The sequence below is a fragment of the Paroedura picta genome, chromosome 8, assembly GCF_049243985.1.
Source record: "Paroedura picta isolate Pp20150507F chromosome 8, Ppicta_v3.0, whole genome shotgun sequence".
NCBI classification, from domain to species: Eukaryota; Metazoa; Chordata; class Lepidosauria; order Squamata; family Gekkonidae; genus Paroedura; species Paroedura picta.
Genome location: NC_135376.1, coordinates 58,719,630 through 58,746,085, shown reverse-complemented (window position 1 = coordinate 58,746,085; position 26,456 = coordinate 58,719,630). Strand labels below are relative to the sequence as shown.

Below are 26,456 nucleotides of genomic sequence, written 5' to 3'. Positions count from 1 at the left end.
GATTGCAGCCCCTGTCCCACATATGGCTTTCTACCATGCAGCTCTCTTCTTTTTCTTTTGTCAACAGAAAAACTGGTAGGTTTAAGAACAAGAATTCACTGAAGACAGTTGAATTTTGGTTTGAACACATGACATAAATCTTGAAAAATGAACTACCATTAGAGAAAAGATAGGCACAAATACTTTTGGAATTATTTTAATTACACTAAGAAAATACAGTATTAAAAATTTGGCATTGATTTTGTAAAGAAATATCATTTGAGTTTTGTGTCGGGTACAAGTCTGCATTTATTGCCAAACACAATACTATCTTTTTAATATTGTTATTTCCAGCAAAACTATGCTAAAGACAATCTGAATACTGAGGAGTATGATTCAGCGGCAGTGTTCTATCAGGTCTTGCTTCAAAGTAATGATAAATTTGCACACAGAGAGGAATCAGAGGTTGACCACTGCCGTGGTAGTAATTGTGGAAGCAGCCAGTAGAGAATACATGAATACATACAATACACCAGAAGGATCACCTGAAATACTGCATTGGTCTTGTTCCTGAAACCAATACAATTCACTTTGTTGGCCAATACACCTCCACTCAACACATGGATAATTGGTCAAAAGTCTACTGTTTCCTGTACCAGCACAGAGATAATAAAAACAGTCCACTGTTTGCTCTTAAGAGAGGACATGAAATCCAGCTCATGTGTCTACTTAAGGGTCAATTTCATCAGGTATCACAGTTATCATAATGTCTTCATTTCCCCTACGTACTACCATGTTGAGTAAATTGTCCTTTTTAATAATGTCACTGACATCACCGACTGAGAGAATTGGTTTTCCATTGATGCTTATAATCACATCATTTTCTTTGAGGCCTCCACTGAAATACAAAGAGAGAAGCACGTTACCACAACCTTAAGAATCAGATCTCCTTTCTGGAACACCCATAATCCTACCAAAGAACAGAATAGCACAGCACAGTTTGCAGATGATGAGATGTTATCTGCATGCTCAGTGTGAAAATCTAAGAAATGTACTGCTATATAAAAACCATACAAGGACTGCCCCTTTGTAAAGAATATTTTGTGACTCTTCCCTCGGATTTAGCAAGCTAGAGGGTGCTTGTCTGGCCCATCTTCTCTCTGGTGTTGACTGCCAGGAACAAAAGGAGGAGGGGACTGGCTTGCTGCTAGCACCTCCATGTCTGCACTGCAGAATTCAGAAATGAGTCAAATTCCCTCTAGGCCCTTTCAACCCATCTTTCCAGATGTGCCTTTAATTAGCAGTGTCTTACTCAACTGTGCAAAGTACAGCAAAAGAATATGTCAAGCAGGGATCAGATCCAAAGATGTACATGCACATGCTGTATGCACTCAGCCTAGACTTTTGCAAAGCACTCTCAGTACAAGTGCAATCGGGCATGCTTAACACTTTTTCTAGACCTTTATACAGCTTTATACAGTATTTATTCAAATGTAATAGTTTTATTTCCCAATTATGCTATCATGGGAAGGGGGAGGTATAACAGTTATATCCAATAATAATTTTGTGTATAACATTTTTAAGGGGGTTGGTCTTACAGTCAGGGTAATCTTTTTTTCAAGTAAATACGGTATCACATAGCAAAGTTTCAAATCCAATGCCATCCAGACAACAAAGAAAAACACATGTAAGTCACTAGTGCTGTATTTCAAAGTTCATTCCTTATGCATAAGCATTTTGATTTTGTGTTTCCCCCAAGAATTACACGCTATCTTGAGCATGTATAGCTTTGATTCTCTCTCCTCCTTGGCCCTCCAAGGAGAACTACTGTGGTGTAGTGGTTACGACCAGTGGCTTCTAATCTGGCGAGCCAGGTTTGATTCCCCATTCCTCCACATGCAGCCAGATGGGTGACCTTGGGTTAGTCACAGTCTGTTCTGATGGAGCAGTCCTGTCAGATGCTCTCTCAGCCTCACCTACCTCAGAGGGTGTCTGCTGTACAGAGAGAATGGGAAGGTGATTGTAAGCCACTTTGAGTCTCCTTTGAGCAGTGAAAAGTGAGGTGCAAAAACCAACTCTTCTTTTCTTCTACAAGCATTCATCTCTAATAGAAAAAAACCAAGCTAGACTTTTTCACACATTGAGCTGGATGTGGTCTCTAACAAGATTTGCCCCAAGACTATGTTGGCACTGAGGCAAATGGGGAGGATACGGCATTCATTCCTCTGTATCATCCTGTCCCATCTTGCAGACAAGCGCTGCCTGTGAGTTATGGAAATGCTAACTCAGCTAATGGGATAAGACATGATTCAGCCTCTAACCATAATCCATTTATGCAACCACAAAGCAGTCACTAACTTCTCTCATGCAAAGAGAGATGACTTATACAAGCACATGTTTCTAAATAGATATTTTTTTCAACAATGACTAAATCTTCAGACATAGTGCATTTTCTAATGTCCAAGGTGAACGTTCTCAGACAAATACATAATAATCTATACTTAATAACCTATACAAACAAAAAAAGGGAAAGCTGCAGTAATATATTAAATTACTGTTGAATGTTGTAAGTAGGCTTTCAGCCTACTTCTGTAATGTATTTATTTAAAATATTTATAAACCCTAACAATGAATCCTCCCTTGAAAGAAATGATCACAGGGAAGACACCAGAATTTGAACACAGGCTTATGAGCCAACCGAAGAGCCCTCTAATTATCATGTGAGGCTCTGATAGGCCACTTCAGAGTCACTGATAGGAAGAATTTGCATACTGCAACAATGAAGATCACATTCTTTGGCGTTTATATTTTTTTTAAGTAAACCTCTATTTCTGAACTTCAGGAAACTCCCAGTTATGTTTCTCCAGCAGAACTCTAGATTTTCCATCTTTGCTAATCTTACTGCCACATACAGTATGCACCTTCAGTCCTCAACTTCATACTGCACCATCCTTGATCAGAAAGAAGTATGCTGTAGCTATGTGCATTTGAAACAGCCTCTTCAAGAGAAATTGTTCATCAGGGAACATTCTTTTAGTAGGCAACTTAGGCAACACAGCTCAGTACAGCCATGGTTGACCTGGGTGGATCTGAATCAATGTTAACTAGCTGGCAACTTTAGTGGCAAAGTATCAAATGATGGCTCTAAGTGCTGTTCTTGAAGCCATGCCTTGGGCTAGTGGTACTCATGCAGTTCCTCAGGAGCCACATGTGGCTTCTTTGACTTGTCAACTATGGCTCTTCTGGGCACTCCTCCCTAATGTGGCATCTCAGCCCCCGACATTCCAGGAAACTCCCTGCACAGCAGGCCTCATGCCAGGGATGGAAGTCAAAGGCCCCTATTCCCCCCAAACGGATACAAGCTGGTCACAGTGGGGTAGTGGCATATACTACTGTATGTGTTTTAGGTTGACTGGTGCAGAGGTTACACAGTAGTCATTTGGCTCTTTTGGTTATTGGTCATTCCAAATGTGGCTCCTCTCTGCAAGCTAGCAAGTGCATACTATTGTCTTAGGCTTTAGAGAGAACCATGTAGTTCTTCCCCATTGGCCTTTCTGAAGTTCTTGTGTCATTCTTTACATTGAATGGATATGCAGAGTTGGAGGATGCTGTATGATGAGGCTTAGACAGCTCCAGTGCCATCCTGTTAGAGTAAGCACAGTGACAGCAGTTGTTGCTGAATCATGTTGGGTCCTGTTGGATCCTTTTACTGCTGGGACATTTCCACTATGCAAATATAGCCACTAAGGGAATTGCACTGTTTGTTTCCATTCCCCTTTTGTGCTGCTAGAAAGGGCAATATAGCAAAACTCCCCTTTACTCTCTATTAGAAAACGGATGTCTTGAAATAATGCACAAAATATGGTAATGCCTTTGTTAACACTCCTTAAATAGCTTGATGAAAGGCATACTGAGTGTTTATACTTCAAGTGATCAGTTCCATGGTTTGAGCAAGAAGCTTTTTTAAACTTACGTTTCGGCTGGTGTGTCTGGAATAACTTCAACAATGTAGGCTCCAGAAATAATGTCAGGGAAGTCACTATGGCGCTTTTTCAATTCTTTAGTTTGGCTAGGGGAGGAAAATCCAAACAAACGGAATATAAAATGACCCTTCTGTTTAAATAAAGTAGGAAAAAATACATCCCGATAAATCTAAAAGTCTTTCTTTTTATCAACAGAAAATTTCTTTTCTTTCTTTAATGCTGTTTAAACTTCCAAAGCAACATTTCTGTAAAGAGAATGTGTCCTACAGCCACTAAGGAAAAAATACTGTTTGGGGTACAAATGTATAATATTTGCCTTAACACCATGGTTGTTTTCAAAATATTCTAGAACTTTTACATTAGAACTTGGAATTTGAAAGTTTATCGTTAATACATAGATGTATCATATTATTTTTATTGGCAGAACTGGCCAGTTCTTTACATATTACTGAATAGCAGATTGCATTGGAATTATAGCTATCCAAATGACCATTTTGCAGTCTATGCAACTGCCAGGAAAAGAGTATAAAGGAAGGTTGCATGTACATATGACAGTAAGCACCGTCAAAATGTTAGTTGGGATGCTAAACCTGAATGTAAAGAATTAGAATGAGGTACTGGGAACAGCATCCCACTATTCCTGGCAATTACGTCCTTTTTTACCCTGAGTATTGAAAGATATATTGGTATATACAACAAGTCTACTGGTGGATCTACAGGATTATATGGGCAGTCACAGCAGGAAAACAAGACAAAACAGAAAGAGCATCCGATAAATTGTAAGCAAAGGAAAGAGCTGGAGTAGGGTGAGTGTTCAGTGTCTGATTTTGATCCTATATCCCTACATTTCAATCAAGATGATCAAAGATCTGTGGCAGATCAGTATCTCCACTAGACATTAATTATTACCTATACTTAGTTAGATCTGAAATCTGAAGTCAGGTATCACTAGACCGGTGAAAACACCATAGGGCACATTCCCTCACTAACGCTAACTAGGGCTGCATTCAGACATCACACCAAACCCCAGTTAAAACTCCAACTGGGCATGAAGCTGGTTTATGTGATTATGTGCTCCCTTCACTTCCCCCTCCTCCTGTTATGTGCAGAGGTTGACGAAACACTTCTCAGCTTGATCAGTTTCTAATTCATTATGGCTTCTGAAGGGATACACTATTGGGGGGGAAGGGTCTCAGAATGTGCCACTTTCAGAGGACTATAAAATAACTAATGGTAGAAATAATTTTAAACTTTACCTAGGTGTTAAAGACATCATCTTAATGCCAATGTATTTCTTTTTAGTTACAGCTTTTCCTGTTTGAAGAAGGGAGAAAAAAGAGTAAATTTAATGTTGATAATTGATTCTCACATGAACAGAGCTGTTCAAAGTGTTTATGACATCAGTTGGTAACTATCTGGACTACTTAAGATAGAAAGTGGATAAAAACAATTGTTCCTAGGTTTGCCACCTCAGGGTTGGGAAATACTTGGAGATTTTGGGAGTGAAGCCTGGGGAGGGCAGGTTTTGGGGAAGGGAGGGACCTTAGCAGGATATTAGGCCATAAGTCTACCCTCCAAAGCAGCCATGTTCACCCAAGGAACTGATCTTGGTTGTCTGGAGATTAACTGTGGTAGTAAGAGCTCTCCAGATGCCACCTGGAGGTTGGCAACTAATCTTGTTCCCAAATGAAAATGCAGTAAACCAGACTGGGGAGGAAGTTGACATTCTAGTTTGTTTTAGGTGGGTAGCCATGTCGGTCTGAAGAAGTGTCTGTATACATGAAGGCTTATACCCAGAAAAAAATGTTGTTGGTCTTAAAGGTGTCACTGGACTCAAACTTTGTCATGCTAGTTTCTGACAGACAGGGAGTTGTTTAAACGGATCAGATCACAATGGACACAACAAGTTCCTAATCTTCTGTCATGATACAGTACCTTTAGATTGTCGTTCATGCGACTCTGTAAGGAATTTTTTTATTTTGTCTGATGGTATTGCAAAGGAGATTCCAGCAGTGACTTTCAGAGTATTAATACCAATTACTTCACCATCCTGCAAATAATGTAAAAAGTTCCATAAATCTGAGTGTGCCATTCTTAATTTAGTTGGCATGTCAAAATAAAGATGCATGCAGTCTCAATACATACTTCTAATGTCTCTCTACTGATTAAGAACATTCCTCTATAGAAACAAAATTGGCTATATTTCCATTTTGGGGGTGCATCAATGAGCAGTTTCCTTCATTTGCCCCAAGACATCCTAATAACTGCAGGTGTGAAAATTATACAATCCATGTTGTCTCTGTTACCTGTAGGAGCTGGCGGGTTCAATTCCAGGCAGAGAATGATATCACTTATAGGCTTCAAACCACAATGTGAATCAGGTAGCTTAGACAATAATAGACTAGCCTAGAGATCACAACATTGTGAGTTCAAGGCTACCAGTGAATCTGTACACAGAGGGTTTTTTTTTCCTTTGAGAAGCTTCTGCTTTAAAAATGGCTGTACCATGTTTTCAAAATTAAAAATTAAAAAAAAATAAAATTCTGTGTAGGAAAATAAAGACTCATGGACAACCTTAAACTTGCAAGGTTGTAATCTCCAGGCTAGCTAGCTTGCTGACTGAACTATCTGATCCACACTGCAGTGTGAAGCTAATAAATCCTATACAAAGGGTTCTCTGATGTTTTTGTTTAAAGAAAACATGCAATGCTTCATTAAATTCCTTTGTTTTTTAATTCAAATGTACGACATTCCTTTAATTAATAAAAGAAACTGCCAAGAAAAGAACAGAGTTCAGTCCCTCTTTCTCTCTTTTTCACACACAGACACACTCCACTGCGTGAAAAACAGGTCGGAAGGGAGAAGAGAAAAGGAAGTCGCTGGAGACCTGAAGGGCTCATCTTTAGTTTTTCTAACGGTAATGTTGAATCTCAGTTCTCACAAGACTTAAGGAGGCTTATAAAGCAGAAACAAAATGCTTTTGCAGCACAAAAGCTGAGACAAAACGGGTGTGGTGGGAAAACCTTTCACTAAAACAGAAACCTGGAAGCGAAAGCAGCTTTAAGATTATTCTCTGCCTACAGTTTCAAAAGGCACTTCCTGCCTGAAACTGGCCAATGAGCAGAGACTGCAACACAATGTCATGGGGGAGGCGTGGCCTTGGGGGGTGAAAATATAATGTAGCAACTGTGTTTACTTGTGGAAGACTATGATGATAAAAAGGAGAATAAAAATGAGAAACTTAACTCTCAGATATCCGGGAGGGGGGGGGCATGGACTGTGGTCAAGACTAAATGTGGGGAAAACAGTGTAGATGGGGGGTGGCCGAAATACACCTGAGTGGAATGCAGTGTGAGGTGCAGATTTCTTTTTTTAATCAAGCACGGTAAACTTCAAAAGCCCAGTGCATAATTGGCCAAGGTTCACTTCCATGCACCTGTACTTTGCATTTCCTGTCTCAGAAAGGAGAGCTGAAATATTCCTGTCTGAGATCTCAAAGTGCTATCACCAGATAGTGTAGACCAATGGCAAGTTGATATTGTTTTTCAATATAAAAAATACCGTGCACTGCCAGATTCATTTCAACTCACCAGAGGCTTTTTTTCAACTGATTTTAGTGTATCTTCCCTACACAAACTACCCAACCTGGGACTCTATTGTTAAATATTTTAATCCCCCCCAAAATCAAATGTTCAAGGATTTTCATACCTGGATGTGAACCAAGTAGTAGCTAGTAGTTTGAAAATTAATCAAAGCTCTTCAAGAACAAAATGAAGATGAACTTATTTATTTTCTGTGATTTGGAAAAGCAAAAACTGATAGCTTCTCCCACCAGACACAAATCCTTTCTGTTACCACCCACCAAATCACCCTAAAGGTGCTGAAACAAAGATCTGTTACAAGACAGAAAAAATGTGGCACCGTCAAAAATTATTGGAAGGCATCAAGAAGTATTGCTGCAAAATATGTCTGTGGTATGGAGCTCTTAAAAAATTATTAGAGACAGAATCCTAAACACTCAGTCATTATTATTCAGGTTAAAACTTTTAATTACAAATTATAATGTGTTTGAAAAATCTCAATCATTAACTGTGGTGGTGATTATTGTGAGATTGGTCTGTATCATTCCCATAATTATAGTGACAAAACCAAACCAATACATGCGATTAATCAATACATTAGAACTCAGACCTCCTGAAACTTTGTACAGCACAAGTTGCTCAGGATAGTGCTTGTTCAGGAGAGGAATCAAAAAGAAAATGGCTCACAAACATCAGCCTCTCTTTAACCAATCTTAGCCAGTTCTGACTTTCACCATTTGTACTAGTTGCCAATAGTGGAATGGGCAAGCATGAAAAACCAAACTGGCAGGAAGTTATGAGCTCCAGTAGTATAAGCTCTTGAGAGTCAGCTTGGTATACTGGTTAAGTGTGGTGGTTTCTAATCTGGAGAGCTGGGTTTAATTCCCCACCTCTCCAAATGCAGCCAGCTAGGTGACCTTGGGCCAGTCACAGTTCTTTCAGGGCTTTCTCAGCCTCACCAAGCTCACAGGGCATCTGTTGTGGGGAGAGGAAGGGTAGGCAACTGGAAGCTGCTTTGAGACTCCTTCAGGTGGTAAAAAGCAGGGGACAGTTCACAAAACATCTAAAACTCTGAAGAATGCTACTGCTTGCAGAGAATATGAGCAAATATAGTCAACTGTGAACTATGCACATAGCAAATATTTTCATAGTGAACTCCAAGAGCATCACATGCTTTACCAGCGCTAGCATGAAAGAGTGATGAAAAAGACATTGACAGTTTTCACCTACCAACTATAAAGGCTGGGGAGAGGGAAGGAAAAAGGTCAGCTGTCTGCAATAACCAAGACATCAACTACAATTATTAAAAAGAAACTCTTACCAGGTTCACTAAAGGTCCACCGGAGTTTCCATACTGTAAATTCAAAGAAAAATTACATCTATCATCTAATTTTTTAAAAGATTACATTAAGAAATAAATTTGTCTCCTATTAATAATGTTTTCGAAGGGGGTTCCACATCCACTCAACTATACCATTTCTTTACCAAGAAGTGACTATCAGAATTTGGATAGACTAAATCCATTATAGTTTTTGTGTTCTAGGATGCCCTGAACTTTCTACCTTCCTTAAAATGCTCTCCTGGTGCTGTTAGCAAATAAAATTAATCAGTTAACAGCACTATGAAATAAACACCAGGCTGTTCTATACCTCATGAGGAGAGCTCTGACATGCTGCCAAAACCTTGGAAAAGAGTAAGAAGACAGTTCAAACAGGGCTGACTAGAGAGGTTGGGCAGAGCAAACCAAACAAAACACCAGAGCAGCCAAAATAAAGCTCTCTTATGTGGAGGTACATAAATCAAAGGAATTCTGTTTTGTGACTGGAATAGTCTTTAAAGCAGCAAAGACCTCTTACATATTATTATTTTATAGACCAGGGGTAGTCAAACTGCGGCCCTCCAGATGTCCATGGACTACAATTCCCAAGAGCCCCCTGCCAGCGAATGCTCTTGGGAATTGTAGTCCATGGACATCTGGAGGTCCGCAGTTTGACTACCCGTTATAGACGGATGCATTCATTTCTGCCATTAATTTTGATCTCTCCACGTTTGTATTCTTAGAATGGTTGCTTGCTAAATCTCTTCCTCTTCTCTGTTGTCCACATGACCACGATTCTTTGGTTTCCTGATTTCACTATTGAAGATTATGAGAATATCTTGTTTGTCTGTAGGTTATAGGTTGTCAATTTACAAGAAGTTTGAATAATTTGACTTCATGAATTATCTATCTGCTCTTTGGAATTAATAGCGGGAGCACTAGAAAGTGAGATCTCAATCCTGGATCAAAACAAAAAGCACTTGTCTTTAAATACAGAGAGTGTATGTGTGTGAGAGAGAGAGAGAGTACAACATCTTCAAAAAATCTGCAATGGATCTTTAAAGCTATTTAAATATAATACATTGGGTGGCAAGGAGCAGCAACAATCTGTTGTGGGAGTATAGTTTAGGGTAAAAAGCACAAATTTAAAAGAGCTATGTGAAAAGTGACATACATTGATAATTGCATCTGTTTGGATGTAGTCCATATCAGAATTTCTAAGTCCAAGTTCTTTGCCTCCTCGTTGGGTGGTGCTAACAATTCCAGTTGTCACTGTATTTTGAAGAGAAAACGGACTTCCAACTGCAACCACAAATTCCCCAGGACGTAACTCTGAAGACCGTCCAAGGAGCAGAACTGGCAGCTTCTCCTGAAAACAGATAAAGTTAAAATCGTCATAAGCCAAAGCACTACAACTACAAACACGGAAACAAATATGAGATTAGCCAGACAAAGAGACAGATTTTTTCATGGGGGGGGGGGTTAAATACAGTAAATAATAAATACATAAAAACATATGCATGTATGTATATAAATGCATGCATGCATGCATGTGTAACCCATGTCATTTTTGTTTTAATACATTCCATCAGTTTAGGATTTAGGCCTAGGAAGCCAAAGGTTACTGAGCATGAGCAGTAAGTAAGTTGCTCATATATTAGTGCAAAAGCCCCACCCCTCAGTCAGTCTGGCCCTGCAGCAGCAGAGAGAAGGCCCAGAGCTTGACTGAGGGAACTGCTAATTCTTTTGCAGGTACTTGGTGGGCATAATGGCCAGGGGGGAAGGTTGCACCTTATAATTTCTTCTTTTCAATTGTGTACTGTTTGGAAGTAAGGCTTTTCCCCTCTGAGTCAGTCTGGCCCTGCAGCAGGAGAGAGAAGGCCCAGAGCTTGACTGAGGGAACTGCTAATTCTTTTGCAGGTACTTGGTGGGCATAATGGCCAGGGGGGAAGGTTGCACCTTATAATTTCTTCTTTTCAATTGTGTTCTGTTTGAAAGTAAGGCTTTCCCCTCTCAGTCAGTCTGGCCCTGCAGCAGGAGAGAGAAGGCCCAGAGCTTGACTGAGGGAACTGCTAATTCTTTTGCAGGCCAAGCCAGGGAGTGAGTCCCTGAGCAGCAGCAGCAGCACAAAGTCAACTCCTGAAGTGGAAGGTCAGAAGCAGCAGCCAGGCACTTCTATAATTTCAAGTTGGACTTTCTCCTTCCAGTGTGTTAGGATTGGTTCTGTGCTGAGTGCCCTTTTTGAAGGACACTGAAGATTTTGTTGCCATTAATGTTGCTATGCTCATAGCCATTATGATTTTGTTATATATCTAGTTTTACAGTTCTGGGGTTGATGATAAATATTGTTATAGTTAAATTTATCCAATGCCTGAAATTGTTTCTTTTCTTTTGAAGTAATTTCTCATTTTGTCAAGCCATAAAGGTGCTGTCTTTTATTGAATTGAACCTTCCCCATTACAAAGGGTTACACATGCATGCATGCATGCATGCATGCATGCATACATACATACATACATACATACATACATACATACATATAATTTGCCAGTAATCTGGCAATCTTAACAAGTACCCCGATTTTAAAAACTGTATTTCCCCAACACAGACTTGCTAAGAAACCTCCTGTAGCCCATATTTTATGAACTGCCCTGTGGAGAGGTTCTGCTTAGCCAAGCACTAATACAAACCCTGCAGCAACTATCCAAGGGGCAGCTTTGCCACTGATGTCTTGCATGCAAATCAAATGGGCTGTACTGGTTATGTTGAAGCTATTTTCTTACCAATGATCCCCCGCCATTTCATATACACTTGGCAAAACACCAGCTGCTTGCTGTGGCACCTCCCAGGTGATCACTGCTATAATTATTCTAAACAAACTTTCAGGCTGTAGTCAGCCAATTAACACTGCCTGACAAAGCTGCATCACCCGTAGACAATTCTGTGGCAACTGCAGCTTCCACAAAGAAGAAAGTTTCATGCAAAAATCAAAAACAGAAGTCATGGCAACTATCTACAATGTTTTTTATCAAACAAAATTAATTCAGAGAAATAATCATATAAGAATCATTCCGTTGCTGCTGAATGACAAAGCTCTCCATTAACAGTCTTGATTCAATGCCCTTTCATCCAGCTGTCTCATTTTTTCCTGAGATGGGCACAGCATTTTAATAAGTCTGCCATTCCTGAAAGGCAGAAGATACTGAATGGAAACTTCTGCAGCCTGTGAAGATAGCAAGAAGATGCTTGCCTGGTGGACAAAATGAGTCAGCCAGCATAGGCAATGAAACAAACACAGAGCTGTTTTGCCTCTTCCTTGCTAAGTTTATAGTTGTCTGATGTGTTAAAGACACTTTTATCATGCCGTTTTTTATTTTGCACTATATCTCTTCTTTAAGTATGGCCTTGTCTAATATAAATACTAGGGAGGGGGGAGTGTGGCTCGGTGAATAAAGAAAGGGCCGCAAAATAGGACTCTTTGAGGAAAGTGTTGTGCCACACGCATGAGCTGTCTGAAGGAAAATAAACACTACAAGGCTGGTTTGCTTGTTCAGCAGCAGCCATGTCCAGCTGCTGGCATTGCATGCAAGCATCATTCGCCAGCAGAGATGCTAGAGGAGTGGCACTTGCCCATCCTCCTTGCCCTTAGGCTCTCACAGCAGTCTTTTCCAGCTCTGTCTTCACTAGTGCTGTGGAATAAATAACAATGCAATACTGGATAAAGCAGATGCATATAATGCTGTATAAAGTATGCATATCTTCCACCTAAAGGACATGTTCTTCCCTTCAGAGATATAAATCAGTGCTACTTGTATTTCAACTTCACATTTAATGAAAACATCCTACAACATGTTTCTTATCTGCACACATTATAGAGCTGCCGGAACAGGAGGGGAAAACATTAGAAAAGAGAGAGGAAAACTATAGCCACCAGCAAAACGTCTGAAATAATTGATAAGAGATCTCCTGAGGAAGAGAGACAGCTTTCATAGATTTCTTATTTTTGGCAAGAGAAAGGAACTATATAATAAACACTTGCTGAGTCATGCAATCAGATGCAGTTGTGCTGAGTCTTCAAGCCTGGGCTAATATTAGTGAAATGTTAGTTCAAAGTGAAAACCGGTATGAGTTGGCTATAGATCATCTGTGTGATTCACCATGCCTTCTGGAAAGAGTTAGCTTGTTCTTTGTGGGGTTACAACAAAATCAGCTGGAAAAAAAATCTCTTCCTCAGCAGATGTTACAAAACGTGGTTTTGCAAAGCAAAATGTGTACTGCACAAAAAGTTTCCAGAAGAGACCAGGTTCTGCACTTGGACAAAAAAAAAAAAGCTGAAATCCTCAAATGACTATGTATGAGTTTATTCCTTGATTAATGTAACAATAATCTGCTTATGTGAGCTAAAGACCTATTCCCTTTCCATTTGTGGAAATCCAGCTGAGCTCAAAATTCAAGTCCAACCACACAGATACTGCAGGATCAGAAGCTTAGGGTTCTTTCAGACACAAGGTCTGTGATGCAGATGTAAACTTATCAAAATGATAATAAAAATTACAAACCTCTCTTTTTTATATTAATCAATAAGTATCCACATCAATAACAGGAAAGGTGAATTGAGCCACATGTAAGATGCTTGTTAAAAAAGACAGCTGTTTTTTGTTGTTGTTTTGTTTTGCATAAACTAAAAGACTGTCAGAATGGACAGAATGGAAGGAAATGTTCTATGTTGCTTGTGATAGTTAATGAAAGTATAATCATTGCAGGTCAGCAATGTAGCAATAGGTTGCTCACCCATGCTTAATTATTACCAGCTGCAAGCTGCATGGGAAGAAAGGAACCCTTGAAATGAGGGTGGAGGAAGAGGTCTGATTTATAAAGGTAATCAATGCTGCCAAAGCTGACAGAAATGACTCATCTACATGTGATGAGTGATAATACAATGGCAAAATGACAAAAACCAATGACAAAAAAACATTGCATGACCAGTGTAACACATGATCCAGCAAGGGCTGCACACCCACACAGCTAACTACTACAGGCCAGATTAACAGAATTGACTGTCTTCTTAATTTGAAATAACTGGCAGCAAAGGTGATAAATTGAACACTGCCTTAAAAAATCAAGAAAAGTGGTACAGACTCTATTAACTCCAAGCATTTACATCTCTACCTTTTGCTGCTGAAATAGAATAATTTGTTTCAGGACTGTCCTTATAGTGGGCAGCTCTTATCAGGATAGAACAGGGTTTATTTAAGAGGTTGTCTATAAGAGCTAGTTACTCTACAATTGAAATACAAAGCTCTTTTAAACACTGGATCAACCTATATACCCTCGGGCTTTTAGAAGCTTGGACATGCCAAATATTTAAATCTCTCCCTGTGCCTTTCCCTCTCTCTTCTCCACCATGCTGAGTTATTGATTCATCATTATGTGGCCTGGGGCAGACCACTGGCTCATTTCTGTGTTTCCTTTCCGAGTTCCTCTTTTATCCCTCTGTTTTCTTTAGTGGAAGCCTGAATAGCCTGCGTTGCTATCAGACCACCAAGCAAGACTGGAGCTGATATGCAGAGGAAGGCAATGGCAAATGACCATTGTCTTGAAATCTCATGGTCCTGAAGTCACCATAAACTGGTTGTGACTTGATGGCACACCATATTAGTATTGTTTCCTTTAGTTTCTTCTTCCCTGAACAATAGATCCCAGGTTTTAAATACAGCATGTTTGTGAAATCCATATTGTTTGTGCAATCAAAAATAGGAAGAGCAGAAATGACACAGAGAGGCTTACTTAAAAAAAAAAAAGCTGTAGAACTGCTGCAGTGCCTAAATATTGCCACACATTCTCCCAACAGCAAAGCCTTGTGATTCAGAAGCCATGTAGTTCCCATGTTTTCCAGGAGATGTGGACTTTGAGCAAGCCTCATATGGGAAAGTGAAAACAGCAGAGGAGGCTGCTGGGAGATGCTACAGAACAAGATTGATCCAATGGGATGAAATACAGATTGTCAGACTCTAAAAATGTCAGCTTCAGACACTTTTGATATGTCTTTACTGTGTACTGATATGAATCAAATGGAAACCCCCACTCCTTTATGTGTAAAATACCATCAAGTTGCAGCCAACGTACAGCAAACCCTTACGGTTTTCAAAGCAAGAGGCATTCAGAGGTGGTTTGCCATTGCCTATCCCTGCAGAGCAACCAAGGACTTCCTTAGTGGTCTCCCATCTAGGTAATAACCAGGGCTGACCTTGCTTAGCTTCCAAGATCTGACAAGATCAGGCTAGCTTGAGCTATCCCCTCCTTTAGGGAAAAGGAATTATAATGCACCCTCTATTAAAAGAAAGCAAGCTGGTTTTAATCTCTCCTTTGCTGAACAAGTTGTATATACTCAATTTGCATAAAGTAGCGTAAAGGTAAAGGTAAAGGTATCCCCTGTGCAAGCACCGAGTCATGTCTGACCCTTGGGGTGACACCCTCTAGCGTTTTCATGGCAGACTCAATACGGGGTGGTTTGCCAGTGCCTTCCCCAGTCATGACCGTTTACCCCCCAGCAGCAAGCTGGGTACTCATTTTACCGACCTCGGAAGTATGGAAGGCTGAGTCAACCTTGAGCCGGCTGCTGGGATTGAACTCCCAGCCTCATGGGCAAAGCTTTCAGACAGCTGCCTTACCACTCTGCACCACAAGAGGCTCTAAAGTAGCGTAAAGGCCTATAAATAATAAATATGTCATTATTCAACCATCTGGCCCCAAGGAAGCCCGCTTGACATCAACCAGGGCCAGAACTTTCTCCATTCTGGCCCCTACCTGGTGGAACGAGCTCCCAGAGGAGATCAGGGTGCTGTCAGAACCTAAACAGTTCCACAGGCCTGCAAAAGGGAGCTCCTCTGCCAGGCATGTGATTGATGTCGACCCAAACCATTGCTTCCAATTGGCCCCCAACTCCCCCCCCCCACTACGACTGACACTAATCGGCCTTACCCACTGGGTCCCAGTAAGAGTTGAGCTGAGGCTCTTGCAATTTCTATTTTCTAATATTGTTATGATCATGTTATTATTGTTATAATTTTATTACTGTTATCACCTGTTACTATATGTTATCTATCTTTTCCTGTTTCCTGTATACCACCCTGAGCCCTTGGGGAGGGCGGTATATAAATATAATAATAAATAAAATAAATAAAGCTTGCTGTTTCTTTAAGAAAAATATAGAGTTTTCTACTATTGCGTTCACACGCTTGGCTGTCAACAGACTGCAAGATATCTAACTGCTGTAACCCTGGAAAATGACTGAACTGAACTTCAGCAGTCTATCAGGGTAAGTGATGTCAAAACTTAGACAGGCTTTACTATATTAAGGCAGGAATGCTGTTTTATTTCTTAACAAACTGCCAAAGAAAACAATATACTTCCAAATTCAATATGTTCACAGGCTTGTGCTAAATTCACATGGTCTAGCTAGCAGATGGGTTAGTGAACGAATCAGGCCCAGAAAAAAAAAGTTTACTTTCCCCTGTGATGCCAGATTATGACTTGGCCAATGAAATATTGACTTTATCCCCAAATATGCAAAGAAAAAAATCTAAAGAAATAGGCCAGAAATTAGATACACCCACATCCACTACAACAAATAGAAAAGAGGCATCAATGCTAAATCAGATCCATCATGTAATTCTCAAAGAAAGCCATAGTTAAAATTGAATAGCAAATATCTGGAATACAATAAAAGGCAAGCAGAAAGATTAAACAAAATGGGATGAGTGCACAGAGTACAACAAATTCACAAAGAGTTTTCTTACTATGTTCTTACTATTAAACACTGTTTAATATTTGAGGAGAGCTGCTCTCCCATATTTCATGGCTTACCTTATAAAATAGTACCAAAAGAAAAATAAAATCACAACAATTACTCAGTTGGGAGTGGCTACAAAATGTAATAACTAATGCACTCTGAGCTTTTTTGAATCAGTAACTGGAACAATCTAAGCTTGTGCTATAAACAGGATAGGTTTTATATAAGGACATGCTTCTGTTTCGATTGCTTCTCAGCAATGGGGGAAATATATCCAGCTCTCACATTAAAAAAAAATTAGCTAAATGAGGCAGGAAGAATATTGACAAATATCCAGTGAGGAGCAGGTGATAGCCAAGGTTGGATGTCATAGCAATTGCTGGTGCCATGCTTTTGAATTTTTGGACTCTGCCCATGGCCAGAAGTTGTGTTATACTGAATCAAGACCAATCCAATTTCAAGTGCTCTTGGTAACAGTGTTGAAGAGTCTCAGCAGTCAATGCAATTTTGTGTTCGTTCCTCCACACTATATTGCTTAAGACCCAGAAGCTTTCTGCAATCTTACTATATTGAAGCTGGTATCCTTTTAATCCACATCCTGTTTGCATCTATTCCTGCACTCTGTACCTACTTTCTCAGATTTTCAGAAGCAAAAATAAAATGGTCAAAAGTTTTAAAAGGTCCATTTTAAAAACATGAACTTTTCAAAAGTAAAAAACAACAACAACTCCAATATGGAGGAAAATTAAGAAGATCTTTAGCAAGGTTTGAACTCACAAAGCTATGATCTCCCGACAGAACCACCTCAGACACACTGCATTTAAAGACTATATGCCAGGTTTTCTGGCATTTTTTTTCTCTCTCTTTTTAAAGAACGAAAAGGTATGGCTCTTTAGATTAGTTTTTTTTAAAGGAATCCAGCACCCTCTTCATAAAAAAAATTGCCCAACTGGGAGGGAAAGGGCAGGAGTAATGAGCACAGAGAGAGCAGCCCTGGCAAACATTTCTCCCCCTTACCTTGCTGTGTGAAGCACGTGATAAAAGTGCAAGAAGGGAGGAGGAAGCAGCGGGAGGCAAAGACAGCTTCATCTTTAACTCCTTCTGATATGAGTGCTTACAATATGAAATGGATACAATTAATAAAAATGGAACCACCAAAAATGAATGGGGCTGCTCCTGTCAGAAACCAACCCATCAGCAGAGACCTTTGTACAAAGCCAGTGCTGGAGGTGTGGCTGGGGTGTGAGGGGGGAGGAAATCAGAAGTAGGCAAGACATCTGCATTTTGAAGACAAAACAGAGAAAATCCACTCTCAGATATGCTGGGGAATAAGTAGTGAGGCTCCATGGTTGATCCTGATCAATACAGATTAACAAAAAAGCAAGCAACATCAAAGTAGAGACTACTTTTTTAAAACTGAGCTGAACAAGCTTTAAAAGCCCAGTGCACATAAGATCCCACTCACGTCAGCACTAGAAAGAAAATGCGAACTTTTGCCCTCTTCGTTCCTCTTTCAACTGATGTCTTTCCTCATGTTTGTCTGAGCAGTTCAGTGGTTTCCCTTCCCTTCTACAGCACTGTGGTTTCAGTATTTGTGTGGCCAGAGGAGATTTGGCTCCCCCCCCCATGTACATAGTCTGTGGAAAGCAGCAAAGTAAATGTTGCTTGTTTATTCCTAAGAATGTTAATAGCTTGATGTTTTGAAAGCAAACTGGTTGACTTTCAGAGGTACCTCTTACAAAGCATGTGGAAATGATCTTAATCCTAAAACATAAACCAGATCTTAGAAGTTTACTTCTCAGATGTTTAGCTCAAAGTGCTTTAAGAAACCTAATGACTTATTTTTAATGTGCTAATATATAAATGCCTTTTATTCTGTGAATTCAGAAGATGGTTTTTCTTTTGATTAATTTTTATAAATCATTGAACTGTTTTCTAAACACATCAGAATACCTCCCTCAAAGTACATAAAAGTAAAAAAAAATGGTGATGAAGTGGAGAAGGAAAGAGACTGCCAAGTGGGTAGGCAGGTATTTCCTAATTCAGTATGCCATGTTGTCTGGACATGTATGTCTGTAAATATAACATGGCTATTCAACAGTGAAATAACTCTGAGCTAAATGTTACATCTGTGAGGAAGAATTGATGATGCCCTATTGAGCAAAACAAAAAAAAACTGTTAAAAGGAAAGCACCTACTTTCTAACCATAATGTTGTTGTTAGGTTCGAAGTCGTATCCGACCCATTGCGACCCCATGGACAATGATCCTCCAGGCCTTCCTGTCTTTTACCATTCCCCGGAGTCCATTTAAATTTGCACCAACTGCTTCAGTGACTCCATCCAACCACCTCATTCTCTGTCGTCCCCTTCTTCTTTTGCCTTCAATCGCTTTCAGCATTAGGCTCTTCTCCAGGGAGTCCTTCCTTCTCATGAGGTGGCCAAAGTATTTGAGTTTCATCTTCAGGATCTGGCCTTCTAAGGAGCAGTCAGGGCTGATCACCTCTAGGACTGACCGGTTTGTTCGCCTTGCAGCCCAAGGGACTCACAAGAGTCTTCTCCAGCACCAGAATTCAAAAGCCTCAATTCTTTGACGCTCGGCCTTCCTTATGGTCCAACTTTCACAGCCATACATTGCAACTGGGAAGACCATAGCCTTGACTAGACGCACTTCTGTTGGCAGGGTGATGTCTCTGCTTTTTAGGATGCTGTCTAGATTTGCCATAGCTTTCCTCCATAGGAGCAAGCATCTTTTAATTTCTTTGCTGCAGTCCCCATCTGCAGTGATCTTGGAGCTCAGGAAAATAAAATCTGTCACCACCTCCATTTCTTCCCATCTATTTGCCAGGAATTGAGAGGGCCGGATGCCATGATCTTCATTTTCTTGGTGTTGAGTTTCAAGCCAACTTTTGTACTCTCCTCCTTCATCAAGAGGCTCTTCAGTTCTTCTTTGCTTTTTGCCATTAGAGTGGTATCATCTGCATATCTGAGGTTGTTGATATTTTTCCCTGCAATCTTGATCCCAATTTGTGACTCATCTAACCCCGCCTTTCTCAATATGTGCTCTGCATCCAAGTTAAATAGGCAAGGCGACAGTATACAGCTGTCCTAACCATAATAGGAGAAGGAAATGTACACATTTAAGATCCTCCCCATCCAGTGATTTGGGATTGGGCAATTGGTCAAGTTAGACATGAGAATCAGTACCATTAACACCACTTCTCCAGGAGTCATTTTAAAGGTCTGGCTCTGGAAGCTGAAATGAATAAATTCTCTGTTTATTCAAATGTTTTACTAGAGATGAAATACCAACAGTAGAAGTGCAAACAAGTCATGTTTTATATAATGATAAGCCTAAAACAGCTATATTGAGAATTATTGAGGCAGGGAAGGGATGAATGCACATGCTACTTATATAGCATAATCTAGAAAACATAGACATTTTCTGTTGTAGACTTCTACATTAGAAGTTTGCTCAGTTATTTTTGTTTTGGCCTTCAAGCAGCCATTATGTAATCACAGAACGCACCTTGTATTCATTATGGTTTCATCCTGTTTACTTTTATTCAAAGAGCAGAAAAGGTTGAGCCACATTTTGGAAATACTGGTATTCTGCCTAACTGGCTATATGTTAAGACATACTGATGAATGACTCACTGCATATTCTTTACTACTAGGTGCCAAGCTCATTGCATTCAGGAATACAAGGAGTGCTAGATGGGGGGGGGGGGGGTAGAACACTGTGTATCATCTACCCCAGGACCTGGAAAGGCTGCAGGTAGCTGTTAGGGAACTCACCAACAGGGGCAGCTCTCACAGGGATCTGCAGCCTCCAAGCCTCAGAAGGAAGTGGAAGGAGGAGTGGATGTCAGGGTGGGGAACAGAAGGTGATTGGCTGGTTGCCAGACAGATAAGCAAGTCGGTTGGAGGAGGAGGCACTCAGGGGCGGGACAGCCCCCCTGAATGGGTGTTAAGCACTGAGTGGCACAAGCCATGAGACACACTCCTCCAAGCCCTTACCAGAAATATATTACATGGAACAGATTTGCAAGGTCTTGAAGTGAAATCCTAGAAATGAAAACATGTATATCCCTTTTACATATATAAAGGCTCTTAAAGTTTTCAAATTGTTGCTGCTCATAGATTCATTTATCATTTCTTTTTGAGTCTAGTCTTTTGCATTTGAATGTAGTGTGGCGGCTAGGTCAGCATAACCATATGGTTACAGGAAATCCCAATTTAATAGATCTGGTTCTCATTTACACAATTTTGTCCCCACAGGAAAAATGGATAGATCTGTAGAAACCAGTTCATGCTACTTATGCCAACAATTCAATACCTTATTTAACTTCCTGTCCTGTTTAGGAAACTAGCCTGTTCTAAGCCAGAAATATCTCACGTAAAGGAAAATTGTATGCACGCGACTGCCAGTAACTTGGAATCTTACAGCAAATGTTCATGTGTTGGTTTTGTTTTGTTTTTTAACCACAGACACTGTGAGCCTTTCAAGCAACAGGATACTGTCATCTCCATCTTTAAATAGTCTGTCCAAAGAAGAATTTTTTTCTTCAGAGATAGAATTTTGAGATGGTATAGTCAACTATCAACAGGCACTTAAAGGAGCAGACAAAATTCCAAAAGTGAGACACTAAATTCAAATGCTACAGACTAGACTCAAAAAGAAATGAGAAATGAGTCCATAAAACAAACCTTTTGTCACCTTCTCCTTCATTTTGCAACTTTCTTCTATTCTTCTCATCCCTGTCTAAAAAGCCACAGCTCAAAAGGGCGCACTTAGAAATAGCCTAAACGATGGCAGTGAGAAAACTGAATCAACAGAAATTACTCCATGTACATGAACAATTTTTGAGGGCTGCAAAGGTGATTTCTGCTAATTCCCCCTTTCCTGAGAATCTTCAGCCCTCAGAAGCCTCAAGGGATTCAGAGAAAAATTTAAGTTAAAAAGTAGGCAAATATTACTGCTGCACACTCTGCTCCACTCACAGTTCTCTGGATCCAGCCTATTTAAGTGACTATACAAAACTTGTTAAACAATATTAAGGATAGGCTATAAATACAAGTGCTTTGGTGGATGGATGGGTGTTTGCTCTGACTTCAGAGTGTGTGAAAGGAATGATGAACTATATACATCTCTTCATAATCTGCATTCACTAGAACTGTAAGCACTCTAATACTTCCTACAGCACATAGTTTTCCTCTTTCCAAAAACAATACATAAAATAATTCAGGAAACAATGCATAAAAGGAAATGGCTGCACTCAGCCACTGTGTGTATTCATCAGTGTACTTCCTCTATTAATCCTTGCCAAAACTCTAGTTTGCAGCAGTGTCCAGAATAGTCAGCTCAGTGAATTCCCGCCTTTGTTTTCTACAGATAACAGGTTTTCATTTCTACATCCCCTGTTTTTCCCAGCCAAATATACATAAAAATATGAAGATAATTCTCATCAGACCACCAGCAAATACACTCAAGAGGTTACCCAAGTAACCGCCCAAAACTTTCTTCAATCATATTATCACTTGAGGTATGCATTCAGCATAAACCGAGCCCCCAACCCCCCCCCCCCAATGAAAAATGGGGATAATTTAAGCCGCTTACAGATCAGAGAATCTGATTGACTATTGGTATAGCTGAGTCTGAATAAAAATCAGATTTTTTCTAATTTTATTCAGAGATATTCAACTATAACAAATACCAGCTGGGGTGGTAGGAGCTGAGAGCGGTAGGAACTGGTTCCTGCCACCTCAGCTGATCCTCTCTTTTTGCTCAATTTAAACCAGCTGGGCTGGGATTGGCTCCTGCCCAGGATCGGCCAGCCTTTGCAAATTCAGACAGAAAGTTCGTTCAGCACAGCTCTATGAGAATGACTGAGCTGTTAGGATAGCCAAGTAGCTCTATGTGATCTGAAAAACTGGCTAAGGATTCGTGTGTGTCCCCATTTCCCCAAAACCATATGCAATGGAAAACAAAACAGCATTTGGCCCTTTACAAATGCATGCACATCTGCAGTGTATTAAAGGGAGGTTTTGAAATAGTACAAATACAGTGGCAAAGCAACTAACCACATGAAAACCAGAGAGTACTCTAGGGCATAAACAAACATTATTCTTGCTACATTTCAGAGAAAAAAACCCAAACACATGCCAGAAGATTCAGTCCAAAAAGTTGAGCTGTATCTTAATTGTGCATTTCCCTTCCAAGGTTGAATTAGGGCACATCTGCACAGCAAGTGTCTGTGCTCCCAGGTGGATATTGTAATGTATAAAGAGGAGAAAAAATCATCCTGGATGCAATCCTTCATATTTAAAAGGTACCACAGAGAGTGAAAATCTGTTTAGTTCAACAAAAAGGTTTTACTAGCCATGCTGACAACCTTTGACTGCAGGGCGTTCTGTTAGCAAGTATGCAGCTCTCAAAATGTAAAAAATTCAGCTATGCCCTTAATTCTACCATTATTTTCTTGTCTGCATGGCTTTTTCATTCTGGATGTATTCTCACAATTAAAATGGAGTAACATAAACAACAATAATTTATTATTTAAATTTTATAACACCTGCCCCAGGGGCTCAGGTTGGTTTTACAACACATGGAAAATAATGAGTAACATAACAGAACATAATCAGATTCCGTATAAACACTTAAAGTTATTAAAAATATTTACTGACTCACCTGTGTGTCTATTTTTATTAGTGCTATATCTGCTTTCTCATCAATATCTTTAATTTTAGCTTCATATATGACACCATTCTTCAGCTCCACTTTCACTCTGTGCTTATTGGTGACCACATGGGCATTTGTAACTATTAATCCATCTTCAGAAACAATGAAGCCTGAGCCACTGGCAACAGAAACTTCCTTCTTTAAAAAAGGTAATCTGAAAGACATGAAATTCCTATATCAAGAAGAGCAGCAGTTTCTGAACATCAGAAAATGACAAGAGATAATTGGCTTTTAATGCCAATTACAAAATATGCATTATCATGTGAAATTTAAAACCCAGCTACTTGAAAAAGTGTAATAAGTAATGTTATCTTTGTGTAAAAGCTTCTGCATAAATCAGTATTGTCACAGCAGCATAAAAAATCCACACATGCTCCAGGAAAACAATAACATCTGAATATCTTGTTTACTTGCGAAATAATTCCATGTGAACCACAGCTGGTGCTATCTTCTCTACCACGTCTGCAATAAAGTTGTATTTGTGCCGCAAGCTATTTGGATCTTCCTGGCCTGGGAAGTGAAACAAAAAAAATATCATAATTCATCAGAAAAAGAACACAAACAGTTTCAAAATTCTCCTAGTATGAATTGTGATTTATTAAAACTCACAAGAAGCCCAACAGTTAACAAAAGGTCTCTGTATTATAAACACAGAATTTTGATTTTGATTGATTTGAATTTAAAATACAGCTCAAGCAGCCACAACAGTTTTGTTCTTGAGAGTATTTTTAATTGCTAGCATTGGGGGGAAAAACACTCCAATGACAATCAGTGAAGTGCCTCTGTACAGACAAGCAAATGATCCAGCGCACACAGCAAGCTGCCATCTGGCAGGGTTTAATGTGGCTCTTATTCATATGATTTAAAATAAAACAGACACTAGGCAGAAAAGTTTGTATTCCTTACAAAGGCTTCTTTCCAGCATTCAATAACATTATTGATCACTTTTGTGTGTGTGAAGTACCATCAAGTTGCTTCCAATTTATGACAATGTTATAAATTAATGACCTCCAAAATAATTTAACAGCCTTGCAAACCAAGGGCTGTGGCTTCCTTTATAATGTCAATCCATCTCTTGTTGAGTCTTCCTCTTTTCCTGCTGCCTTCAGCTTTTCCTAGCCTTATTGTCTTTCCTAATATTCTTGTCGTACAATAACCTCAGTTTAGTCATTTTAGCTTCTAGGGAGATATCAGGATCACATTCACCGAAAAACTGTATTTGTTTATAATGGCCATGGACACAGTCCATTGTCTCCTTGCACATGGACACAAGCTAAACCTTTAATCCAATTAGTGGTGAGATTTCAATACAAGTGCTGGAACAAACTGCAGTATTTCTTCTCTACAACAGTGGTCCCCAACCTGCGGGCCGCGGCCCGGCGCCGGGCCGCAAAGGCCATGGCGCCGGGCCGCGGCTTCCTCTCCCCGCCCCCCCCGCAGTAAAAAACTTCCCAGGCCGCAAGCTTGCGGCCCGGGAAGGTACTTACTGCGGGAGGGCGGGGAGGGAATCAAGGCCGGCCCGCGCCCGTGCAGGCCGCGCCCGCTCGGCCCGATCCGCGGGCGCGGCCCGCGGGTGCGGCCCGATCCGCGGGCGCGGCCCGCGGGTGCGGCCCGATCCGCGGGCGCGGCCCGCGGGTGCGGCCCGATCCGCGGGTGCGGCCCGCGGGCGCGGCCGGGCGCGGCTCGCGGGTGCGGCCCACGGGCGCGGCCGGGCGCGGCTCGCGGGCGCGGCCCGATCCACGGGTGCGGCTCGCGGGTGCGGCCGGGCGCGGCTCGCGGGCGCGGCCCGAAGCATGGGCGTGGCCCGCGCGGGCGCGGTCCCTGCGGGCGCGACCCAATGCCCTGCCGGTCCCCAGCCTAATAAAGGTTGGGGACCACTGCTCTACAACACAGGACTCTAGTTCCATCCCTGCTCAGATCTTAACCTAGCTCCACAAACCTGCAAGGGGTCCATGGATAGATTTCTGGGAGCCTGTGAACTTGGGTGAGAAAAAAATTACATCTTTATTTTCACTAAACTCTAACTGAAATTTAGCATTTCTGTCTATTATAAATGTAGGTAACAAGCTACAGTAGTATTAGCAGTACCAGTGACTTTGTCACCAATAGAAATCATAGATATTTTTATAACACATTACAGTCGAGATATGTGTATCTTGAAATATCTTTCACATTCATCACTTTGAAAGAGTCCATAGGCTTCACCAGGCTGCCCAAGGAGTCCATGGCACAAAAAAAGTTAAGAACCCCTGGTGCAGAGGAAAGAAACTCCAGTTTTCCTAGCAACTATATTTGTGATGTCTCATCAAATGGGATATTGCTTCAATTGCCAATATCCTGGTTCTAAAACCAAGACACTTTCAATTATCCTCCATTTCAAGAATAGAGCCCCAATTAATCTAGGCTAGCAGGAGTCAAATGATGCCCATACTACTGAAGCCTCTATAGAATTAGCATGTGACACACAGGGGCCTCTTATGCACGGCGGCAGCTACTGCCCACTGCCGTCATGCCGTTGCAGCAGGGCAGGATGCCCCGCCATTCCCCACCGAGGCCAGAAGGTAAACTGGTGCGGCGAGGGGGGGAGGTTTGGAGGTTGCCCCTGCCAGCTCTGGAGCTCAGCGGAGCCCACAGAGGCACGCAGTGTCCCTACAAGGACACCATAGGGCTGGGGCTTGGCAGGCCGACAGGCCTGGTGCTGGCGATTACTCACAGCGCCGGCCCGCCGCAGCCCCAGCTTACCCAGGAAGCTACGGAAGATCCCACGTTCGCTTAACGTGGGCCTTCCGTAGCTCTGGGCTGGGAGGCGCCCACACTGGCGGCAGCAGCGAGCTTTATCGGTGATTTTAACCGAAGCACTGCTTGAAGCGTGAGCATTATGGTCCATGCATAATGGGCCAGAGAGAGCCAGACAGTCTTCTTGTAAGGTCACTTAGTCCATTTTAATTGGAGTTGATAACCCTTGTTTTAAGGAATACCTCTGCTAAACCTTTTATACCTGATCTCTCTCTTTCCCCCCCTATAAGATGTACTAGTAGCTAAGCTTTGTAAATGTTTAATTTC

General features: G+C 40.9%; 1 protein-coding gene across 1 annotated transcript in view; it reads right to left on the bottom strand.

Annotated features, from left to right (window-relative positions):
- Nucleotides 1-180: 180 nt before the first annotated feature.
- The window catches only part of HTRA1 (HtrA serine peptidase 1), a 47,970-nt gene continuing 21,694 nt past the window's right edge, over nucleotides 181-26,456 (bottom strand). The window contains exons 2-9 of the mRNA XM_077349999.1: nucleotides 23,804-23,903; nucleotides 23,343-23,547; nucleotides 10,036-10,230; nucleotides 8,865-8,897; nucleotides 5,898-6,012; nucleotides 5,219-5,276; nucleotides 3,953-4,048; nucleotides 181-877 (exon numbers count right to left, since the gene is read on the bottom strand). Of these exons, the coding sequence (XP_077206114.1) occupies nucleotides 709-877; nucleotides 3,953-4,048; nucleotides 5,219-5,276; nucleotides 5,898-6,012; nucleotides 8,865-8,897; nucleotides 10,036-10,230; nucleotides 23,343-23,547; nucleotides 23,804-23,903 (971 nt within the window). The 3' untranslated portion in view covers nucleotides 181-708. The remainder of the gene's footprint in view (nucleotides 878-3,952; nucleotides 4,049-5,218; nucleotides 5,277-5,897; nucleotides 6,013-8,864; nucleotides 8,898-10,035; nucleotides 10,231-23,342; nucleotides 23,548-23,803; nucleotides 23,904-26,456) is intronic.